This window comes from Mustela nivalis (assembly GCF_964662115.1).
Source record: "Mustela nivalis genome assembly, chromosome: 2".
Taxonomy (NCBI): domain Eukaryota; kingdom Metazoa; phylum Chordata; class Mammalia; order Carnivora; family Mustelidae; genus Mustela; species Mustela nivalis.
The window spans coordinates 161,989,044-162,009,414 of record NC_139021.1 but is presented as its reverse complement, the minus strand read 5'-3'; the positions used below and the strand labels follow the sequence as shown (position 1 = coordinate 162,009,414).

The following is a 20,371-nucleotide window of genomic DNA, read 5'->3' as shown; positions in this document are numbered from 1 at the left end:
TTCAGGTGTGCCTTAATTTATGCAACCTGCTATATAAAAATCTAGATTTACCCAATTATAACAATAGGATTCACACTTAGATCTTCTTTGGCACGCTGTCAGGTGTCTTGATTTACATAGATACAAGACTGGGATGCTAACATTTTCTACTGAATCAGCTCCTCTACATTATGCATTTGGGAATTCTGTACCCAAGGGAGGGAAGAATGGATGAAGAATTTCCCCCATGAACCACTAGGGGCGAGACAGCAGTGCTCACCTGCCCGATGGTATCTGCTGGCCCTCAGAACCAGGCCAGGCACGGGGCCCTCACTGAACACTACAGAGCCGTCCTCCAACACCTCCTGCACCTCTAGGTCAAGGACCATCCCGGGTGTCATCTCAGCCAACGTCTGGATCAACACAGAGTCTGCCAGAGAGACCCAAAGGAAACAGGATTAACAAGCAGAAACAATACTCACCATTCTCTTCCTTTGGCAACACACTGCCCCACAGAGGAGAGCAGAATCCTGGAGCACTGCGAAGGTCAGATCGCTTTTGGTAGAAATATGCGACGCCCGTGAACACTCCGATTGCCGGGAGAGAGACCTGCACCTTTTGCTGACCCTCCCTGGCTATCACTCATGAAAGTAGCCAACAAATACCACAAACACACACTTTCCTTTGCTTTCTGAATTTTCACTGCTCCAGTTTGGAATCTATCCTCTCAAGCTTCTTATTCCCAAATCCCATAAGGATTCCAACAATCCTCCCTGATGGTTGGAAACTTTAGAAATCAACATAACCACCCCTCAGTGTCTTCCAGCAGGTCCCTGCTCCATTCTCTCATCCACCAGGTACTGGCTGAGTAAGTGAGCAGTGAAGGTGTGAACGGATTCACAACAAATGCAAACCTGAGGACACAGAGCTAGGGCAAGTTCTGACTTTGGTCTGGCAGAGAACACAAGGGGGACCTCTGGGATGCTGGTAATGATCTTTACCTGAATCTGGGTTGAGTAAACGAGGGTGTTTGTTTTATAAACAGTTACTGAATTATACCTTAAATGATATATGCAGTTTATACAAGTTATACTCCCATTAAAAAGGGGGGGGGGGTCTGGGTGGCTCAGTTGGTTAAGCATCTGACTCTCCATTTCTACTCAGGTAGTGATCTCGGGGTTATGGGATCCAGATGAGCACGGAGCCTGCTTGCCATTCGCTCTCCTCCTGTCCCTCCCAATCGTGCTCTCTCTGCCTCTCTCTCAAATAAAACAGACGTTCCCCACCCCTGACCCCCCTCAGCCCACGTGCCCCTACCTCGGTTGCTCATGAGGCTGCGCACACCCTGCCGCTCTTCCAGGCACTGGCTCAGGAGGAGGAGACTGGTGGTGGCCAGGTCGCCCAGACCACAGTCCGACAGCCGCAGCGACAGCAGCATGCGCTGCTTCTCCTCATCCACGTTGGTCACCTTCGCAACCACTGTCTGCCCCTCGACGAAGTGGTCACTTGTAGAAGTCACAAACTTGTCACTCATGATCTAACGAGCAGGCAGAAAATAAAGACAGGAAGTCTCTATCAAAACAACTCACTTCATGCCCCCAGGAAAGGATGTGTGGGGGAAGGAGTGGGGAGAGATGGGGGCCAGGAAGATTCCTCAACCCTCTCTTCAGCACAGCTCTACTCCCCTTCCAGAAAACTGTGCAAGGCCCTGGCTGTCCAAGATAGCCTTCTAGAGGGCACCCAGCCAAGGAGGCACATCACTGGCAAGCCATGTCTCTAACACACGATGGTAACCCTCTGCCCTGTGCTATGCATGTTTCTGCAGGCTTCCCCTCTTCTCTCAAATTGTTCTGGCAGGGGATACAAATAAGAGCCGTCTAGGGAAAACATCAGGAGGATAAACCTATGGAAAGGAAGAAGTATTTATGAATAAACTACAGGCTACCTGCTCTCCCACCGTCTTACACTGACTTCGCTAAGACTCCCTCCGACTCTGGGTCACAGTTTAGTCAGCAGGCATGAGGGGTTCAATGATGGGGTCACTAAGACTTTTTGCAATCTGAAAAGTTCATGACTTCAGTGACACCGTGGTGGAGGGGATCCTTCCAAGGTATTCTGGTATCGTGATGCCTCAAAAACCCCAGAGGTTGCAAAACCGGCACGCAGTGGCTCAGGAAAGTTAACAGCCATGTCTATACATGCTGACAGTGTAAGTCACTATTCTGGAACTGGAGACTAGTCTTAACAGTCCCTGCCCACCTACCCAACGCTGTACTGTGAAGTAAAGATGCCCCTCCCTCCAGGACACAGCCCTATACCAGGACACATGGCTGGGCAAGAATCTCAGCCCCATTCCCCTCAGCCAGGTGGCCTTTCTGCCTTGCCCCTGAAAATCTTACAAGGATTAAGGTATCCTGCACCTTCCCACTCTCAGGTTCCATGACTGTAGTATCTCTCCCCCAAGGCTCTTGGTACATGGAGCTGAACTTACAGCTTTGGGGGCCAGTCCACTAAGACCTGACGGGAACTGGACGAACACACCATAGTCCTTGATGCTCTTCACAAAACCGATGAGCAGCATCCCAGGATGGATTTCTGCGAAGCTTTTAGGATCCTGGCCACCCTCCACGGTGGAGACCAAAGCTGGCTTCCTACAAAGGAGCTAATAGCACTTCATCAAGGAACATTCCAGAAAGGGCAGATGAAATAACCATCTCTCCATCTCCTTTTTCCATTCTACCTGCTCTACTGCTACAGTGATTCTCTAAGCATGCAGACTAACAACACTAGCATCACCTGGAATCTGTTAAAATGCTAACTCCTGGGGCGCCTGGGGGGCTCAGTTGTTAAGTGTCTGCCTTCAGCTCAGGTAATGATCCCAGGGTTCTGGGACTGAGCCCTGCATTGGACTCCCTAGTCAGCGGGAAGCCTGCTTCTCTCTCCTATTCCCCCTGCTTGTGTTCTCTCTCTCGTTGTCTCTCTCCCTCTCTGTCAAAGAAATAAATAAAAATCTTAAAAAAAAAAAAAAAAAGAAGAAGAAGAAAGAAAGAAATGCAAGCTTCCAAGCACTGTCCCAGACCTACTGAATCACAGACTCTGGAGTGGGGCCCCACAAGCTGGGTAAACAAGGCCTCCAGGTGATTCTGATACACTCTCAAGTTTAAGAACCAGTGTTCTTCCTTTCTCTGTTAGTTCGTTTCCAGGTTACTGAAGAGGACCAAAAAGAGACAGGCTCATCTCTGTGGTTTGGCAGCTGGACCAACCATGACAGGATCCTCCACAATCTTCACACTAACCGACTCTATCCCACATCCTCAATCTTCATCCTTCGGAGATTTCATTTTACATTCTGTGAGGAAGAGGCAGTGTTCCCCTTTGAAGTACACATACCAAGACCAAAGGGAATACTCGGGAGCCCCGTGGGCCTGGCGGCGGGGGATGGGGGGGCGGGTACTGGGAAGGAGGACAGCAGCTGCCTCATTAATTGTTCCAGCTCAAGGGGCCAGCACTGCATATAAGAAGGCAAGATGGGCTACTGGAGATATCCCGCTGGACCTGGCAGGCCACACTGCCCCTGTCCGACACCTTAGACTCCCACTCTGTCCTGAGGAGCTTCTACTGGTAGAACTTCAATCCTCTTACTTTCCACCAGGGGAAGGCAGGGAAAGTACAGTCTGGTCACCGGTTTCGTTTTTATGGAGGTACTTCTGAAGTCAAATGACTGACTTTTTCCCATGGAGCTTCCAGTTCGGAACAGAGGCTGACCCAGAGTCTTCCCCCAAGGGCCCACAGCTCTCCAGATGCCAGTAAAGGATACAACACGCCCCTCACTCTGGCTGAGACAGAGTACTCTGTGAAGGGTGTCACCAGTCTGCAGCCAGTGATACAGCAGAGGGCCATTGGCGACGTGGTCCGACAGATGAGGCGTGGGGAGGAAAGCGGGGGTGTTGTAGGGCAGGACAGCCACCTCCAGCCCGTCTTTGGTCTTCTCTAAAACCTTCACATCCACCAACTACTCAGGAGAAGAAAGACAAAAAATGGTACTTGTCCTGAGCAGACAGCAACCACATCTGGCTCAGGCAGAGAGAAGTCCCAGCACCAGGGATCACTGAGAGGTCAAGATCAGAGGAGGAATTTTCTTCCACACCCCACACCACTGCCCCCAAAGACCCGCCAGGGACCCGCACACACACCAGGACCCATTTGAGTGCTCGCATCCCTCCTCTCCCAAGTCCCTCTACTGAGTCCCAGGGGAAAGGCAGTCTCACAGGCTGGTCCTAAAGACCAGAGAGGAAAGAGGACAGCAGGACACTGCTGAATAGCTATACAAGAATGGAGCCTTCCTTTCCTGCACCACTTCCATTTGCTCTGACACACAGAAAAGAACCCTCTTTCAAGACCCTCAATTCTGTCTAGCCCTAGAACCTCATCTAGACCTTCATCTTTCCCTCCACAGGTCCCAGTGCCCCACGTTGTCAGTGGCACCCCACTTTCTGCCACTGTCAACTGAAGTAGCTTCTCTGGAGAAGTCTAGGTACCTGTCCAAGGCTAACAGTTCTTCTTTTCTTCTGACTGTGTCCCAGATGCTCCTTCTTTGGATCACTCAACAGCTTGAAGGACAAAAGCATCCTCTCTTTGGATGGCTCACAGTTCAGCACCACAACCTTCACCACCTAGTGAGAAATCACACTTGCCTGGCTAACTCTTCCCCGCAGGCCAGCCAGGCCCTGGAGAGAGCTGCCCTCCACGAGCACTGCAGAGGAAGAGGCATGTAGACCTGGGATCAGGTCAGAAAGCAATGGAGAAATGTACTGAAAGATACACAGAATCCACCCCCCACGTCCACCTTTCGTGGGAGAGGAAAACATGAGTAAGTTTTTGATACAACCCCAAGCTTGCAAAACTTTTTTTTCCTAGATAGACCCAGACTCACTAGTTTTATGGCACTGCCATCTTGTGGTGACAGTGACCTCAAAACAATTTCTGATGTGAGGGCCACCAGCATGTTTGTTATAGGTAAAGACTAATTCATTTCTTCCAGATTGTGGGGCTGAGGTCACTTAGTTTGCCAACTTCTGCTGAAACCCCCTGAGGGTTCCTCTCAGTTCTGTTCCCCATCTCCTCCACCTAGCTGGCTCCAACCCACTGCCCCACATGCCCCTTCCTTAGCCCTTAAAAAGTCGTCCTCCCACTACTCTGTCAAATCTGAGTTCATGGGGTCACGAAGGATATGGGTCTGTCCCAGGAAAGGGTTACCTGGCCAGCGTAAAAGACCCTCTCTGGGTCAGGGACATACTCGGCACTGAGCTCATGCTTGGGCACCAGTCCCTGCACATCGTTGTAGAACTTCACGATGCAGCCATAGTCCTTGACCCTGAGGATGAAGCCATGGGTCTGCAGACCAGGCTTGGCATCAGCATAGGAGGTAATGGCAGGCAGCTTGGACTCAATTAGGGTTTTCTTCAGCGTCATCATCAGCTTCTTGGCTTCAGGATCACAAAGCAAAACCTAAGGGAAGAATACTGGTTGTCATCAAGTTACCCGTTATCAAGAGAGCCATCGGACTGGTCTCTGCAACCTCTGAACCCAAAGGCCAGGGTCTGTCCTTAAGAACCTATCTCTTTCCCTGCTCCCTGCTGGATGACAATCTGGGGAGTATTCACCTATTTCAAAAGTACTTCCTCCCATACGTTCCCTCCTGGGCCTGCATCCACACGCACTGTCCCCCCCCAGTGTCCTGGGTCAGTTCCTTCAATGCCACCTCAGCTCCTTCCCAGACCACGTGCCGTCTCATATACAGAATGAACGACCGAGCCAACTCACCACCTCGGTACTACTGTGGATTAGCTACTAACTGAGACTGAGAGATCCAACCATCTCTCATCCCTCAGGTCATCTCTTTAAGGGCAGAGAAATTCCTTTGTTTCTAACTTCCTGACTCCACTACTATAAAATTTTGCACCAATGGGTGATCAGTATCTCTCTTGACTCAATAAAAAAATAAAACGAAAAGAAGAAAATCTAACGTTGTGAGTGCCTGCACACACCAGGCCTTGTGTTAAGTACTGCATATCACATTTAATCTTCACAACTCTGTGAAGCTTCTCTTGGGATTCAAGACTTTGTTATAAACCACTCAAGTTTCAGCAGCTTAGTTTAGATATTTCTGTGCCTAACACACCCCTTGCTCCTCTTTAAATCCTTTCTAGTTTAAGTACCACCTCTGCCAGAAATCTAGAAGATCTTATGGTCATATAGACCTGAATGTGAAAACTGGTTCTGCCATTTATTAGCTGTGTGACTTTGAGCAAGCTGTGTGACTTCACTTTCCTACAGTTTACTTTCCCCACTGCAAGACGAGGATAACAGTACTTACTTTATGGGATCGTTTTAAGGATTAAATGACATAATGCATGTCAGGGGCTTAGGATAGCAAATGGCACAAAATACATGTTACAGGGTGGTTACAGTGGTTACTACTGATATCACCAATATTCCTGTTGGCCCAGCCCACCCTTGCCTCCCCTCTGAGATACGACCATAGCACAGAGCCTACACCAAACCATGTGACAAAAAGTCACACAGTGGCTTGCTCTCTTCATGTATTATTTTGACTCTCAATTATATTACAAAACTCTCAAGGGCAGAGACCCGGTTTTCTCTTCTCAATGCCAGATACAAACCACAGATGTTACATGGTCATTCTGTGGAAAAAGGCAGAAACTTCAGCTGAGAAGCATTGCTCTCTTCCCATCTGGCTTAAACCCCAACAAGACCCTTCAGGAGGCTCACCCGGCACTTGACCTCATCCCCGATGTGGTACTTCTTTTCCGGATTCTTCATCAGGATGTCGGCCAGGTGCATGGGTGGTATCAGGCCCCGGATTTGCTCGCCCACCTTCACCAGCATCCCATATGGCTTTATGGTCAGCACTGTGCCCTAGAGAATACAAAGAAAAGACACCATCATACCTCAGGAATGGCTGTTCCCCCTCTACTTCTAACAACAAAGCAGGTCACATCTCTCTTTTGAAACCCAGCTTCCCAGGCTAACTGGCTGTTATTTCAGATGTCACAGGGTAAAGCACACACCCCACACGGACATGAATGCAGTCTGTTTTGTTTACAGGAACCTTCGCATCTTTCTGCAGGAACATGTTCTCTGTCTACCTCACGAGCACATTCTTTGCAGGAGGGGATTCTGTCTCCTAAGGAACAAACTCTACCTATAAAGGAGATCTGCTCAACTAGGGCTAAATGGCTGGACACGAGAGGCAACTGCAAGTGACCTCGTACTAACATCCCAGGAGCTCAACTAGCATAGAACTAACTTTTGCCCAAATCTAATAAATACCATCAAATGCCAGGATTTATGACCTACTGCCTCTGTGTATTTGAGTGATGCTATTAAGACCTTACCTTGAAATTAATTACATGTTACCCAAGGGAAGAAAAAGAATCTCCAGTTAACAGGCAGGGGTAAGGAACATGACTTTAAATGTGTTCATTTGAGAACTAATGAGCGGCCAGTTAACCTGTGAACTAAAGAATGTCTGAAGGTAAACGAGTATCTAACGATATGCTTGAGTCTTACCTCTACCAGTGCCCCAGGTTTGATGTCATGATATCTAAGGTACTGAGCTTCAATAATGGACCTAGAACAAAAAGAAAATACAAAATTAAATATGCCAGGGCAGAGGCTACCTAAAATTCAAAGCTCCCAAAATCATGCTGGCAAGAAAGAAAATAGTCCACCATGTCAGGCCAGGAGAAACTATGAGCAAGCAACCCCAGAGAAGCACACTTCTTCAGCCCCACACGTGTCGATGACAGACTTACGTCCTCAGAGAGAGCAAGGCCAGCTCATCCATTTGGCTGTAATCGATGATTCTACACTTGTGAGTGTTCCCTGGCTTAAAGGAGTCAGCACTGAAGACGTTTTTCGAGTCGGAGAGATGGCTGAGCTACAAAGTACCAAGTGATTAAGCACAAGCCAGACACAGTAGATCTGAGGCAATCAGATATAAAAACACACTGACACACTTAGCACCTACTATAAAAACACTGTTGATCGCCTATTAACATAATTCTGGTAACTAAAACACTGCTCTTTACGGTCATAGACTATAAGGTCAGAGAACAGAGAACAGACTATAAGGTCAGAGAACCCTCTAGATCATGGGTCCGAAACCTATAGCTCAAAATAGTGCCTATTTCGCAAATAAAAGTTTTACTGAACACAGCCATGCCCCTTCATTTACGTACTGTCTATGGCTGCTTTCCGGCTACAACAGAGCTGAGTGGTTAGGACAGAGATCGAATGGACCACAAACCTGAAAAATGTATTACCTGGCCCTTTCAAAACCTTTGCCAAGCTCTGGTATAGATCTGACTCATTCTTGTACCTACTATCGACCAGGTATCAAAGTCAGTCAAATTAATCCTAAAGAATTCAAAGAACAAACAGATATTGTTCTAATCCCTCTGCAGAGTCTGCCACACCTGGGGATACTCAAAAATAGTCAACTAATACAAGGGATGTAGAAAACAGAAAAGGACCCACAGGACCCCAAAGTCTCTCTAGTGATAAGAGCCCACTGAAACGAAAACGCCTCCTCACCCGGGCATAGGCCAGTGCCCCATCCTTCAGCCTGAAGGTGGCGCCGGCCTTGCTGATAAAGCTCTGGACAGGAACGTCATCCAGCACGGCTCCCAGATGCTGGCAAGAGAGCCGGGTGAGGGAGCGCCCCGGCTGCAGGAAGACAGGACGCAGGCTCAGCCGCACAGCCCTGGTCCGAGGATGGACACAGAGAACACAGGCCCTTACCTAGATAAGAGAAAGAGAATCATGAGCAGGAGGAGGCACACAGAATATCAGGCCCCCAGAGCAGACTTTCGGAGTTCAAGACTCCACATCTGCTGCCCAGATTATGGATGGAAGCGGGAATATCAACTAGGGCAATCCAAACAAAATTGGGCAAAAGTCAAACAAAATGCCCCAGAGAAACTGCGTCTAACTAAATTCATGCTCACTCAAGGCCAGGAAAACATACCAGGGTCCCCTTAACACCATGAGGCTAGTAACGCATATGCGACAGAAGCCATGTCCCAGCATCACTATACCAAAGACCCGCCTAAAACACACCAGGAACAGCCTGCTCTGATCACAAGGTCACAGCATGTAAAACGTCTACATTTTGTACACAAATAGGATTGTAAAGAGAAAAAGTTACTAGAAAAAAGTTCACCAAACAGTTAATATTATCACTAAGTGCTGGGAAAATTTGTTTAGCTAAAAAACATGTCTCTGTAGAATCCGATAGCATATATTACTGTTAAAAGCAAAAAAGAAAAGAAAGAAAATCATTTTAGGATTCTTTTAAAAACTCTGAATAACATATATTGGGACTTTCTTCCCAAATAATCACGATCACTGCAGAAAATTTGGATATTTAGGTAAATGTAGAAAAATCAGCCAGTTAAATCATTATTACCACCACATGGTATAATCTGTCAGTATTTTAACCAGGTGTACCATTAAAAAAATTTTTCAGGGAGACCTTCGTGGCTCACTCAGCTAAGCATCTGCCTTTGGTTCAGGTCATGATCTCAGGGTCCTGGGACTGAGCTCTGCATCAGTCTCTTTGCTCAGCAGGAAGAGTCTGCTTCTCCTTCTCCCTTTACCCCTCCCTGGCTCATGCACACACACATGCACACTCTCTCCCTAATGAATAAAATCCTTAAAAAATTAAAAAAACTTTTTTGAAGTAAAAATAAAAATTTTTTCAGAGCACCTAGGTGGCTCAGTTGGTTAAGTGCCCAACTCTTCATTCAGCTCAGGTCATAATTTCAGGGTCATGAGATTGAGCCCCACATTGGGTTCCACACTCAGCACAGAGCCTACTTGAGATTCTCTCTCTCCCTCTCCCCCTCCCTCAGCTCACACTCACACATGCACACATTCCCTCTCTCTAAAATACATAAAATCTTTTTAAAAATAAAATTTTTTCAAAGCTGGATCTATTGTATCCATAGCGCTTTTAAATTGCATTTTCTATTTAAATGCATATTTTGTTTTTTACTTTAAATATTCGTAAACACCTTAAATGATAACAGCAAAAGATCCACTACCCACCCCCGCCAAAACCAAACTACATAAAACAATAAGAAATACAAACTACAAGTTGCCTTCTTTTTCACAGATTCCTTCTCTAATCTCAATCCACAGAAATAACCGCCGTGGCTTCCTGTGGTCCTTCCAAAACACATTTCATTTCCCTCACCGCCTCTAATACCTGTACATACACAGCCCTAGGATCTGCTCATAGCTAGCTGCAATACCAGACAGCTGTTTGGGATACAACTGGAATTAAGAAAACATTTCTTACTGCTTGATTTGAGAAATATGTTCCAGCTTTCTTGGGATCCAGGTGCATAAAGTCGACCAGGCCAGTGAAGAATGAAAGAAAGTTTAATGTAAGGCCAACTGGAGTCACCTAGAAATATACGGAACAAAAAGGAAGCAAGAATGTGAGACACTGTTCATACGAAACCCTCACTGCCGTGTTTTCCACAACTGCATCTCTCTCCTCCCTCAGCTAACTAACCCTTATCAATTCTTCTTCCTTAAAATTAAGTGGCAGGACAACACCCAGCACTATTTTTTTTTTAAGATTTTATTTATTTATTTAACACAGAGAGAGAGAACACAAGCAGGCAGAGTGGCAGGCAGAGGGAGAGAGAGAAGCAGGCTCCCTGACGAGTAAGAAGTCCCATGTGGGGCTCAATCCCAGGATCCTGGGATCATGACCTGAGCCAAAGGCAGGCGCTTAACCAACTGAGCTATCCAGGCATCCCCTAGCTGTTCCTTTGTTCAGTAAGCTTACCTCCCTTCTGGCATGAGAGGCATCAATCCTCCCAACTTGAGATTTCCTGATGGGATGGGGGGCCATTTGCACAAGGATCCTTGGGGAACTGCCAGCCCAATCACCTGGGCAAACTGTTGCTAACTTGATGATCTGCCCAGACCGAGGACGCAAAACCCTAATGCCGGCAAAAGGGAGATATTGCCCATGCTGATTCACCCTAAGGAGCCCCCCAGAAGCTAAGCAATTAGAGGTGACAAGCACCTCAAAAGAGATCAATGAGGCAGAAGACTGAAATCTGGGAAACAAAGTTAAACCCCCAGGTCCTCTCCTCAAACTACAGGGTCTTTGCCTCTCCTGCTTCACAGAAAATGAGTTATTCTCTAGGAAACATGTACAGAGACTCAAAAGACAGGGACAGTGCAAACCCTGAAAATGTAGATTAAGAAAAACTCTGAGTATTATATACCACCTAGCTCCCAGGCCAGGATTATATCCTCCTGAAGAGAAATTAACAGATTAACAGATCCTTTCTAGAGAAATCTAACATACTAAATAAGACTTAACACCAATGACATTGAGAGCTGCTCAAAGTCTGCTAGCTCCAGATTCTGAGCATGAGGTCATCAACACATCCCACTCAACCAGGTATACAAAGTGTTCCAGCACCTCACTCATACAATGACAATCAAAACAAACATTTAAGAGAGAGTACTAAGTTAAAACTGAAGAGAGTCTCCCAGAAGGCACGATACAGAAAAATACATGCACATACCAAAACAAAGGTGAGATGAAAAAATAAGAAAAATTAAAGAATAACTGAAACATTAAGCCTAACATAATCCAGAGTTTGAGAGAAAAAAGAAACTATATTTAAAAAAAAAAAGTCTGATAAGAAGCTAGTATCCAGACTATATAAAGAACTCTTATAACTTAATAATAAAAAGATAACCTAACTTTAAGATGGACAAAGAACTTTTGAATAGGTATTCTCCAAAGAAGATACACGAGTGGTCGTAACACAACCGGCCCATGAAAAGATGCTTAACATTGCTAATCATCAGAAAAATGCAAATCAAAATCACAAGGAGATACCACTTCATACTCACTAGGATGGCTATAATAAAAAGCATAATAACAACTATTTGTGAAAATGGGAAGAAACTGGAACCCTTAACTGCTGATGGGAATGTAAACTGGTGCCACCATTTTGGCTCTTCCTCTAAAAGGTCAGTTACCGACCAGCAGTTCTGTTCCTAAGTATATGCCTAAGAGAAATGAAAACTTATATTCACACAGAAACTTACACAGCAATCTCACAGCAGCTTTACTCATAAGAGCCCAGAGCAGAAACAACCCAAATGTCCACTAACTGATGAATGCGGAAACAAAATGTGCCATCTCCACACTGTGGAATAGTATTTAGCCATAAAAAGAAATGATTCACATGCTACAGCATGCTACAACACGGATGAGCCTTGAAAACATGCTAAGTGACAGAACCCGATACAAAAGGCCACATATTGTATGATACCTTTTATATGAAATATCCAGAATAGATAAATCTGTAACAAGCCACAAGCGACCAATGTCTACCCTATTGGGTAGCACAGTTTCAGACTGTGCACACGCACTACAACACAAATTATCTCTATTTTACAAAACAGTACTAATAATGAATGGCTTACCTTCTGTACCTGGGCTTTGACCACCAGTCCTGGTAGCAAGTTATTAAGGGTCCAGTTTTGCTCCTCAGTAGCAATGGCAGCAGAAACTTCAGAATGACCAATAGACAGACCAACCACTCCTCCGTTGCCTTTGACCTCCTCAATGATGCAGTGCAGGTACTGCCCCACCTTCAGTTTAGCACCTGCAAGCCCCGGCCCCAGCCCCAGCCCCCAAAAGGAAAAATACCTTCATGAGAATGGCTCTTAATTTGGACTCAAGCATTATCTGTAAAGATCTATGGTCTACCTGCCCAGTTACCATGTAATATCCACGTTCCCAATCTCTCAGTGACCAATTAAAAGAGGGGAATAAAGTGACCCTGACTCATTTGGTATCAACACTGCTTAAAAATATGAAACTCTCAATAAGGTAGGAAGAGTGCTGGTTCAGAGGCCCAGGAGGCCCAAATTTCAGTGGAATCTTCTAGGTGAGAAAAGTGAAACGGGTCCATTGGATCTCAGACCCTGTCACTCACTGGTCCTTTGCACACATTCCCTTTCCTATCAGCTAGGATTAACAGTGATTTTAGAAAAGTCAACAGCCTCTGGAGTCACCATTCTGTCATTTTATTCACCAAATGGTATTTACACACCATCCCCACATGCACCGCCTTCCCACCATGCAGAGGGCCTTCTTCCTCCCCTCACCTTTGTTCTTCTGTCGGATATACTCCTGGGCTTTCTGTAGTGGCAGAAAGGCTCTGGCCCCACTAACACCAATGTCCACAACGTAGCCATGGTCTTCCAGGCTGGACACAGTGCCTGTGAGCAGCTGGAGAAAGAGAAAGCATTCCCCAGAGTTCAAAAGTCAAAGGTAATGGGACACACAACAGAAATCCACTACCAGACACAAATGTTCCCACCATCAATCTTGACACATCATCCCACAATCCTCCCTCAAAGCCTCCCCCAACAACTTCGGTCCCACTTGAGGATAGAAAAGGGAAAGACATCAGCTTTCATTCTCCCAGGGCTTGAGGAATGTTATGGTTTCCAGACAGCAAGAAGTGTTATACACAGCTGAAGGGAATGAAAAAGAGGGGCTTCTACCCTAGAGAATTTTCAAAAGACAGGAAAGACTATTGTTACACAAAGAGGAGTAAACCAGATTGCCCTGCAAGGTCACTCCCAGAGCCATGACTAATCCAGAACTACTCTTCTAGCTGTCACTATGTCTTTTCTAAGTGTCTCCAAGACTTTAAAAAAAAAAAAAAAAAAAAAATCTTGCTAGCCTCCTTTACATTTCATGGGAAGCAGTGTGAAATTCAAATCTGGCTCTTACCATTTGGTCTTTGGCAAGTCATAAACCTGAGTCCATTTTCTCAAATACATAAGAGGAGTATCTACCTTCTGCCTCACAGGATTGCCGTGAGAATTTCTTCAGATGAAATGTCTAAAACAGCCTCTGCCAAACAGCAGGCTTTTGACATTTGTCAATTTCCTGCACCTTGGCTTACTTTTAGTCCCCTTTCTGGCCAGCTTTCAGGGCCTGTCCCAAACTGGCTGCTTCTAACTAAAAGTTAAAAAATCATATTGATCTCCTTTCTCTTAATTACAAGAGCACCGAGAGGAGTGTAGTTTATGAGTGTGTTTTATACCTAGCAGACGTTGGGACTCAGAGAATAGGACTAACTTCTCCTAACTCTCCACAGGACTGGGAGACTCAACAGTGAGCTATCCATCAGTACAGCTGACAGACTCATTGCTCTCAGAGACCAGCCCTCAAGCATTCCCCAGAGATGCCAGAAAGCCTCTGAAAATGACTTTATCTGTAAAGAACAAGTCTTGGTATGTAAAGCACTTTGAGGAACTCCTCACCCTGCTAAACCTCCTTGGAGGTATTTTTTTTTAATTGGCCACCAGTGAATTTTCCCTTTACCCCCTCCAAGGTATTGTGATTAGGCTCAAGCCTTCGATTTCCATTAAGTACCTAAGCACCCTAGAGACCTTCTCCCCAGGAAAAAACCTACCCCTGTGTATAATAGGTAAGCTGAAAGTAAAAGGTGGTCTAGATACTTCCTAGGAGACAAGGCAGGAAAAAGGCACACTGTCTGCTTCTCTTCCTTGACCCCATACGTACCATGCCAGGCTTCAGGGCCTCAGCACTTAGCACTTCGTTGACGTTTCTGGGGTTCAGAGATAATTTGACACTCTTTTTGCCCCTCTCTGTAATGCCCACACTGCTCACCACACACCTCACCAGCATGCCAGGTGAGAAGAGTTCAGGCAAGCCGACCAGGTCCTGCATAATATAAATGAGAACAATCTGATACCCACTCCTCCCATGAACCAACATACCACTGCCCAACCCTCCCTCTATGGTTTCTCATCCTCGGACCCCAAAGAGCCCAAAGAGTGCATGAAGAAAGTAACCACTTGCCAAAGGAAGAGGGATCTGTGGCCAAGTCACAGTCTTCAATTTCAGCATAAGACCTCCAAATATCTCCACCAGAACAGGCAAATGTAGATGACTTGTCAAAGAGTCGTCTGTATTCACGCTCTCCACTCTTCATCTCCTACTCGCTCTTCAGCTCACTGGAACTGTGTTCCACCCCTCACCCATCACTTTAACTCCCAATAAAATTGCCAGTGATCTTCATGTTGCTAAATCCAGTAATTTGTTTCGCAGTCCTTCTTATATGTGACCTTTAGAGAGCATTTAACACTGGCTGGGGCACCTGCGTGGTTTAGGCCAATTGAGCATCTGACTCTTGGTCAGCTCTGGTCGTGATCTCAGGGTTGTGGGATGGAGCCCTGCATGGGGTCTCTGCTCAGTGAGGAGTCTGCTTGAGATTCCCTCCCTCTCCTTCTGCCTTTCCCCGCTGTGCACAGATGTGTGCATGTGCACTCTCTCTCTCAAATAAACAAATAAATAAAATCTAAAAAAAAAAAAAAAAAGTACTCAAGATTCAAGTCTTTCTCCAGGGTCAGTATTCACTTGAGGGTCCATCTTTCAGTTTCTTCTCACTTTTTCCGCTCCTTCTAAGCCCTTCTTCCCTCTTCTAGCTTCAGTTATCACCTACACAGAGTAGTCTCACACATGTATGTGTCTAGCCCAGACTACTCTGAGCTCTGAAATCACTGGATGTCTGTCTACTGGATGTCTCAACTGTTCCTCAAATTCAACACAGCAAAAAATAAAATCGTGGTCATCTCTCCCAACCCAGGTCCTCTCTCAGGGTTTCATTCTCAGAATGGCAAGGCTGACCATCAACTCACACACAACAGATTAGGATTTATCCCCTGTATCAAATCCATCTGTGGGCACTGACTTGACCTCCTCAGTAGGTAAACCCTAAACACAGCCTGCTGTCAATCTCAGAGCTGGGCTACTACGGTAACCCCTTAACTGGTCCCTAGGCAACTACATGTCTCTTCCTTCTCTTCTCTATGCTGTCTACATATCACCTGCCCCAGTGAGAACACTTCAAGGGCTTCCCATTGGTTCTAGAATTAAAAACCAATCTTTAGCATGGTCTAGCCTCCACCCAGCTCTCCTGCCCCACCCCATACCACTCTCTCCCTTGCTCTCTCTGCTCTAGCCACACTAGCCTTCTCTCTGTTCCACATTGTGCTCCTTCTGTTTGAACTCCCTTCCTTCTTTACCCAGTACACACTCGTCCTTCAGATCTCAGTTCAAGCATCCCTTCCTCAGGAAGTCCTCCAGGCTCTCTGGGCTAAGTCAAAATCCTCTTATTTGAGAAAGAAAAAAAAAAAAAAATCCCATTATAAACTCTCATGCTCCCTTGTGCCTTGACTTCTTAGCACTTAGCAAAGTTTAATTTTACATCTGCTTGTACACCACTTAGTTCCCATCAGAGTACATCCAGGCTCCCCTTACCTTCACAGGTTCTTCTTGAGCCACCTGCTCATTCAGCTTTTTGGTGTAGGCATCACAGATTTCAGTCACTTGCACAAAGCCCCGGAGTCCATTGGGGAGACTAATCACCAGTTCCAGTTCATTTACTTCCTTCACGCAACCCAAAATCCGCATCCCCTCACACAGGGACTAGAAGAGGAAAAGTGAAATGTGCACAAGAGGGAAAAGAACAATGACTGAGGATGTTAGGGGGCCTGGCTTCTAGTCCCAACAAACAAAACACTTCTACAGGCTGAATTTGAATCTTTTCCTTAGGAACCATTTAGCTTTTCTTTTTCTTTTTTACAACACATACCCAAGTTATAATCTAAAAACATGAAGAACATTAAAAGACCACTTCAGTTCTCCAAAGGAATTCCCATAGCTATGAAATGAAAGAGTAGAAGTAGAAAGGTTTAAAAGTTATCGCCAGTTCTGATCTATGAATCTACTGAAACACATTTCATGAAGACACAAGCACAAGGAGGGACTCAACAGCTAAAAAGAAAAATGACACATGACCCCAGGCATTGATTAATACTCGAAGGTGATAATGTTCAATTCTGAGCATGAACTGCAATAATCTTCACGCATGCGTGCACACGCGCACACACACACGTGTGTATGTATACAAAAGGAATGGAGAAAACGAGAAAGGGGAGAGCATATAAAATATAAGCAACCAGGTAGTTCGTTTAGAACAAAACCAAACTGTAACAAACCTCAATATTAAGGATTTCAAACTTCTCTCTTATAGACTTGCTGCTTTCTCTCTTTTCGGTTTTCAACTTTTTTGTTTTCGCTGGCCCTTTCTGGCTCTTTTTCCTTTTGGTGGATTCCTCTTCAGTAGAAAGCTACAGAGGGGGAACAAAAGATCCAAAAGAATGAAGAGAAACAATCCTGGGCTTTCCCTTCAACTTCAGGTCACCTGTCACCTTGCTTTGTTATTCCTCCACTGCACCACACCCCCAGTGTTCCTGTAATTCCTGCTCCAATCCCATCTCTCCCATTCTGTCACCAATGCTCCCTTTGCCCAAGGTGGGTGCCATCTTCATATTCTCAAAAGCCCCTTTGCTCCCATGTTCTTCCTCCCTTGAGTGGGATGGACACTGGGGTCCCCATTATGAGAAACAATTAGGAACAGTGTGTAAAAATGCAAGGTAGAGATATCGAGACCCGAGTTAAACTCCTAACTCCACCATAACAAGCTGTGTGGTTTCAGTTAAAGTATGTGACCTCTCTCAGCCTGTTCTTCAACATGGAATGACGTTCTCTACTCCAGTACAGTTGGGAAGATTACATAAAATACAATCAAATGTTAGTTCCCTTCCCTCTAGCATTTGGAGCCTACTCTAGGTGAAGATGAATTTCAATGCAAATTCTGACCATTATATGTGGCAAGGATCCCATTTAAAAATCAATCACCAACTGCTTTCTCCCCATCCTTTATTTTTAATTAACTGAAGTACAGTTAACACACGATGTTACATTAGTTTCAGGCGTACAGCATAGTGATTTGACAACTCCACACATTATACTATGCTTACCACGAGTAGCTACCATCCGTCACCGTATGATACCATTACAACACCACTGACTATATTCCCCATGTTGTACCTTTCATGACTTATTCCACAACTTTTCTCTCCAACCTTAAATGACATGGCACAAATTTCCTAAGAACAAGGAACAACAGCACTATAAACCCAAGTACTAAATGCCATGCTAGAAAAAACAGCCTCATGGTGGTATGGACTCTCTTACAAGTTCAACTTCCAAAAGTAGACTTCAAAAGAAACAAATATGGAAAATACCACATTCTCAAACAAGGTTCATTCTTCACAAGAATAAATGCTCTGTGAGTCTTATCAAACAAGCATACCACTTACATCAAATAAGTTGTCTTGTTCAACTGACTTCTGCAAAGCTTTCTCTGATTTGTGAGACTTTCTTGTACCCCCTCGGGGGAAGCTTTCTTCCATGGTTGCTGTGTTTCAGTCTCCTAAAAACAATGTGAAGAGTATCAGTGTGCTGTAACCTTGGTGCCATTTCCTAAAGGTTGTGATCGGTGAGCAAAAAGAGATAGAGCCTTCTAGCACCAATGCACTAGACAACATTAAGGACTAAGAAATAGACATTTTGATGCTAGGCCCCAGATAACTCATATTTCTTCTTTCAAAGATCTCTGCTTCAAAACCACAAGTCCATACATTTTCTTCCATGAAAAGAAGTTATAGATCCAATTTAGTAAATATGAGTAACTAAAGTTAAGTCAGAGATACACAAATGATCATATAAGTCCCTATCTTCAAAGAACATGCATGATTTTGGACTACCCGGGTAGATCAGCCGGTTAAGCATTTGATTCTTGCTCCTGGCTTAGGTCTTGACCTCAGGGTCATTAGTTCAAGCCCCATGCTGGGTTCCACACTGGGCGAGTAGCCTACTTAAAAAAATTTTTTTAATTTAAAAAAAAAAAAAAAAAAAAAGGAACATGCAAATTTTAAGAAAAATGAAACAATATGCAAATAAAACACAAATTGGGGGCCCTTCCTGGCTAAGTCAGAAAAGCATGCAGCTCTTGATCTCAGGGTCATTAAGTTCAAGCCCTATGTACAGTGTAGACATTACTAAAATAATAATAAACGTTTAAAAAGTAAATAAAATACAAATGAAACTATAAACAAAGAAAGAGGAAGTGATGAGGCTTAAGTAAAGAGGGGAAGCTTCCTAAAGATGTGTTTGAGCTGTTAAAAGATGAAAAAGATTTTGACAGGTGGAAAAGGAAAAGCAGAAGGAATGTGAGGAAAAGCACAGAAATAAAGCAAAATACTTCAGTAATCACCAGCAATTTCTCAAAATATTGTTCAAGAAGTTGCTGTTTTCTTCTTTGAAGAACTGTTTAACTAGGCCAAAGGGAGAACAAAGCATAATAATCAGAGTTAAATTGTAGAATACAAGGCAGCTGTTTTGTGAAAGATACTGAACTAGATATGAATAGTTTAATGTTTACTTTGAAAAATCAAAGCCTTAAGTCATGGAAGAAGGAGAATAACAATCAAGAAAATATACTGTAGGCTATATATTGGACAGGTAGGGAAAACTAAAGGAAAGTTAAATAGAGTATAAGTCAATTGCGCTACAGCAGAGAAACCATGCCAATGAGAACTAGGTCTAAGAATGGAAGAGAGCAGAGATTGGTTCTGAGAGACCCTGGGAACAAGGATCTAGAAAGTGCTGAGACTGTATTAGAAGTGAAGACCGGGGTGCCTGGGTGGCTCAGTGGGTTGAGGCCTCTACCTTCGGCTGGGATCAAGCCCCTCATCGGGCTCTCTGCTCAGCAGGGAGCCTGCTTCCTCATCTCTCTCTGCCTGCCTCTCTGCCTACTTGTGATCTCTGTCTGTCAAATTAATAAAATCTTAAAAAAAAAAAAAAAAGAAGAAGAAGTGAAGACCAGTGGAAGCCGTGGATTTGGAATTAGGAACAGGTGGGTGCATGCTTCATAGAAATAGGAAAGAGTCCAGAAGTCTAGTTAGCGGGGAATGTGACCCTTAATGTTATTTCAGACAAGGGGAAACTGAAGCTTCAAAGAGACATCCAGAGGCAAAGAAGGGAGATAAGCAACTTCCCAGGGACAGAGTCTGATGTTACAGGGGCCAGCTTCTGAGCTGCTCTGGGATGGCTGAACCACTCACCACCCAGCACTGTTACATGAACGGCAAGGACCCAGAGGACCTAGCCCTGGGACAGACCTGGAAGCCACAAGGTTTCCTCCCTTCTCGCCTTTGTCCTCACTCACCAGTCCCGCGACGCCAGCACCTCTCTACTTCAGAACCCGTACGGCTGGAAGTCACACACGCGGAGACCGGTATACCAGGAGACCAACAACGCTATACCGGAAGCGTGGGCGGGCCCAACACCCTATTTCCGTTACCAAGAAGA

General features: G+C 45.1%; 1 protein-coding gene across 2 annotated transcripts in view; it reads right to left on the bottom strand.

Moving 5' to 3' along the window:
• The window catches only part of PDCD11 (programmed cell death 11), a 38,719-nt gene extending 18,361 nt beyond the window's left edge, over nucleotides 1-20,358 (bottom strand). For both annotated transcript variants that reach the window (XM_082722444.1, XM_082722445.1), the window contains exons 1-18: nucleotides 20,229-20,358; nucleotides 18,319-18,431; nucleotides 17,152-17,283; nucleotides 16,412-16,579; nucleotides 14,651-14,812; nucleotides 13,219-13,342; nucleotides 12,532-12,713; nucleotides 10,367-10,474; nucleotides 8,599-8,805; nucleotides 7,818-7,942; nucleotides 7,573-7,633; nucleotides 6,772-6,918; nucleotides 5,236-5,487; nucleotides 4,518-4,652; nucleotides 3,797-3,991; nucleotides 2,471-2,641; nucleotides 1,297-1,516; nucleotides 260-409 (exon numbers count right to left, since the gene is read on the bottom strand). In XM_082722444.1, coding sequence (XP_082578570.1) covers nucleotides 260-409; nucleotides 1,297-1,516; nucleotides 2,471-2,641; nucleotides 3,797-3,991; nucleotides 4,518-4,652; nucleotides 5,236-5,487; nucleotides 6,772-6,918; nucleotides 7,573-7,633; nucleotides 7,818-7,942; nucleotides 8,599-8,805; nucleotides 10,367-10,474; nucleotides 12,532-12,713; nucleotides 13,219-13,342; nucleotides 14,651-14,812; nucleotides 16,412-16,579; nucleotides 17,152-17,283; nucleotides 18,319-18,411 — 2,632 coding nt within the window. In that variant the 5' untranslated portion in view covers nucleotides 18,412-18,431; nucleotides 20,229-20,358. The remainder of the gene's footprint in view (nucleotides 1-259; nucleotides 410-1,296; nucleotides 1,517-2,470; nucleotides 2,642-3,796; nucleotides 3,992-4,517; nucleotides 4,653-5,235; nucleotides 5,488-6,771; nucleotides 6,919-7,572; nucleotides 7,634-7,817; nucleotides 7,943-8,598; nucleotides 8,806-10,366; nucleotides 10,475-12,531; nucleotides 12,714-13,218; nucleotides 13,343-14,650; nucleotides 14,813-16,411; nucleotides 16,580-17,151; nucleotides 17,284-18,318; nucleotides 18,432-20,228) is intronic.
• Between the last annotated feature and the right edge of the window lie 13 nt (nucleotides 20,359-20,371).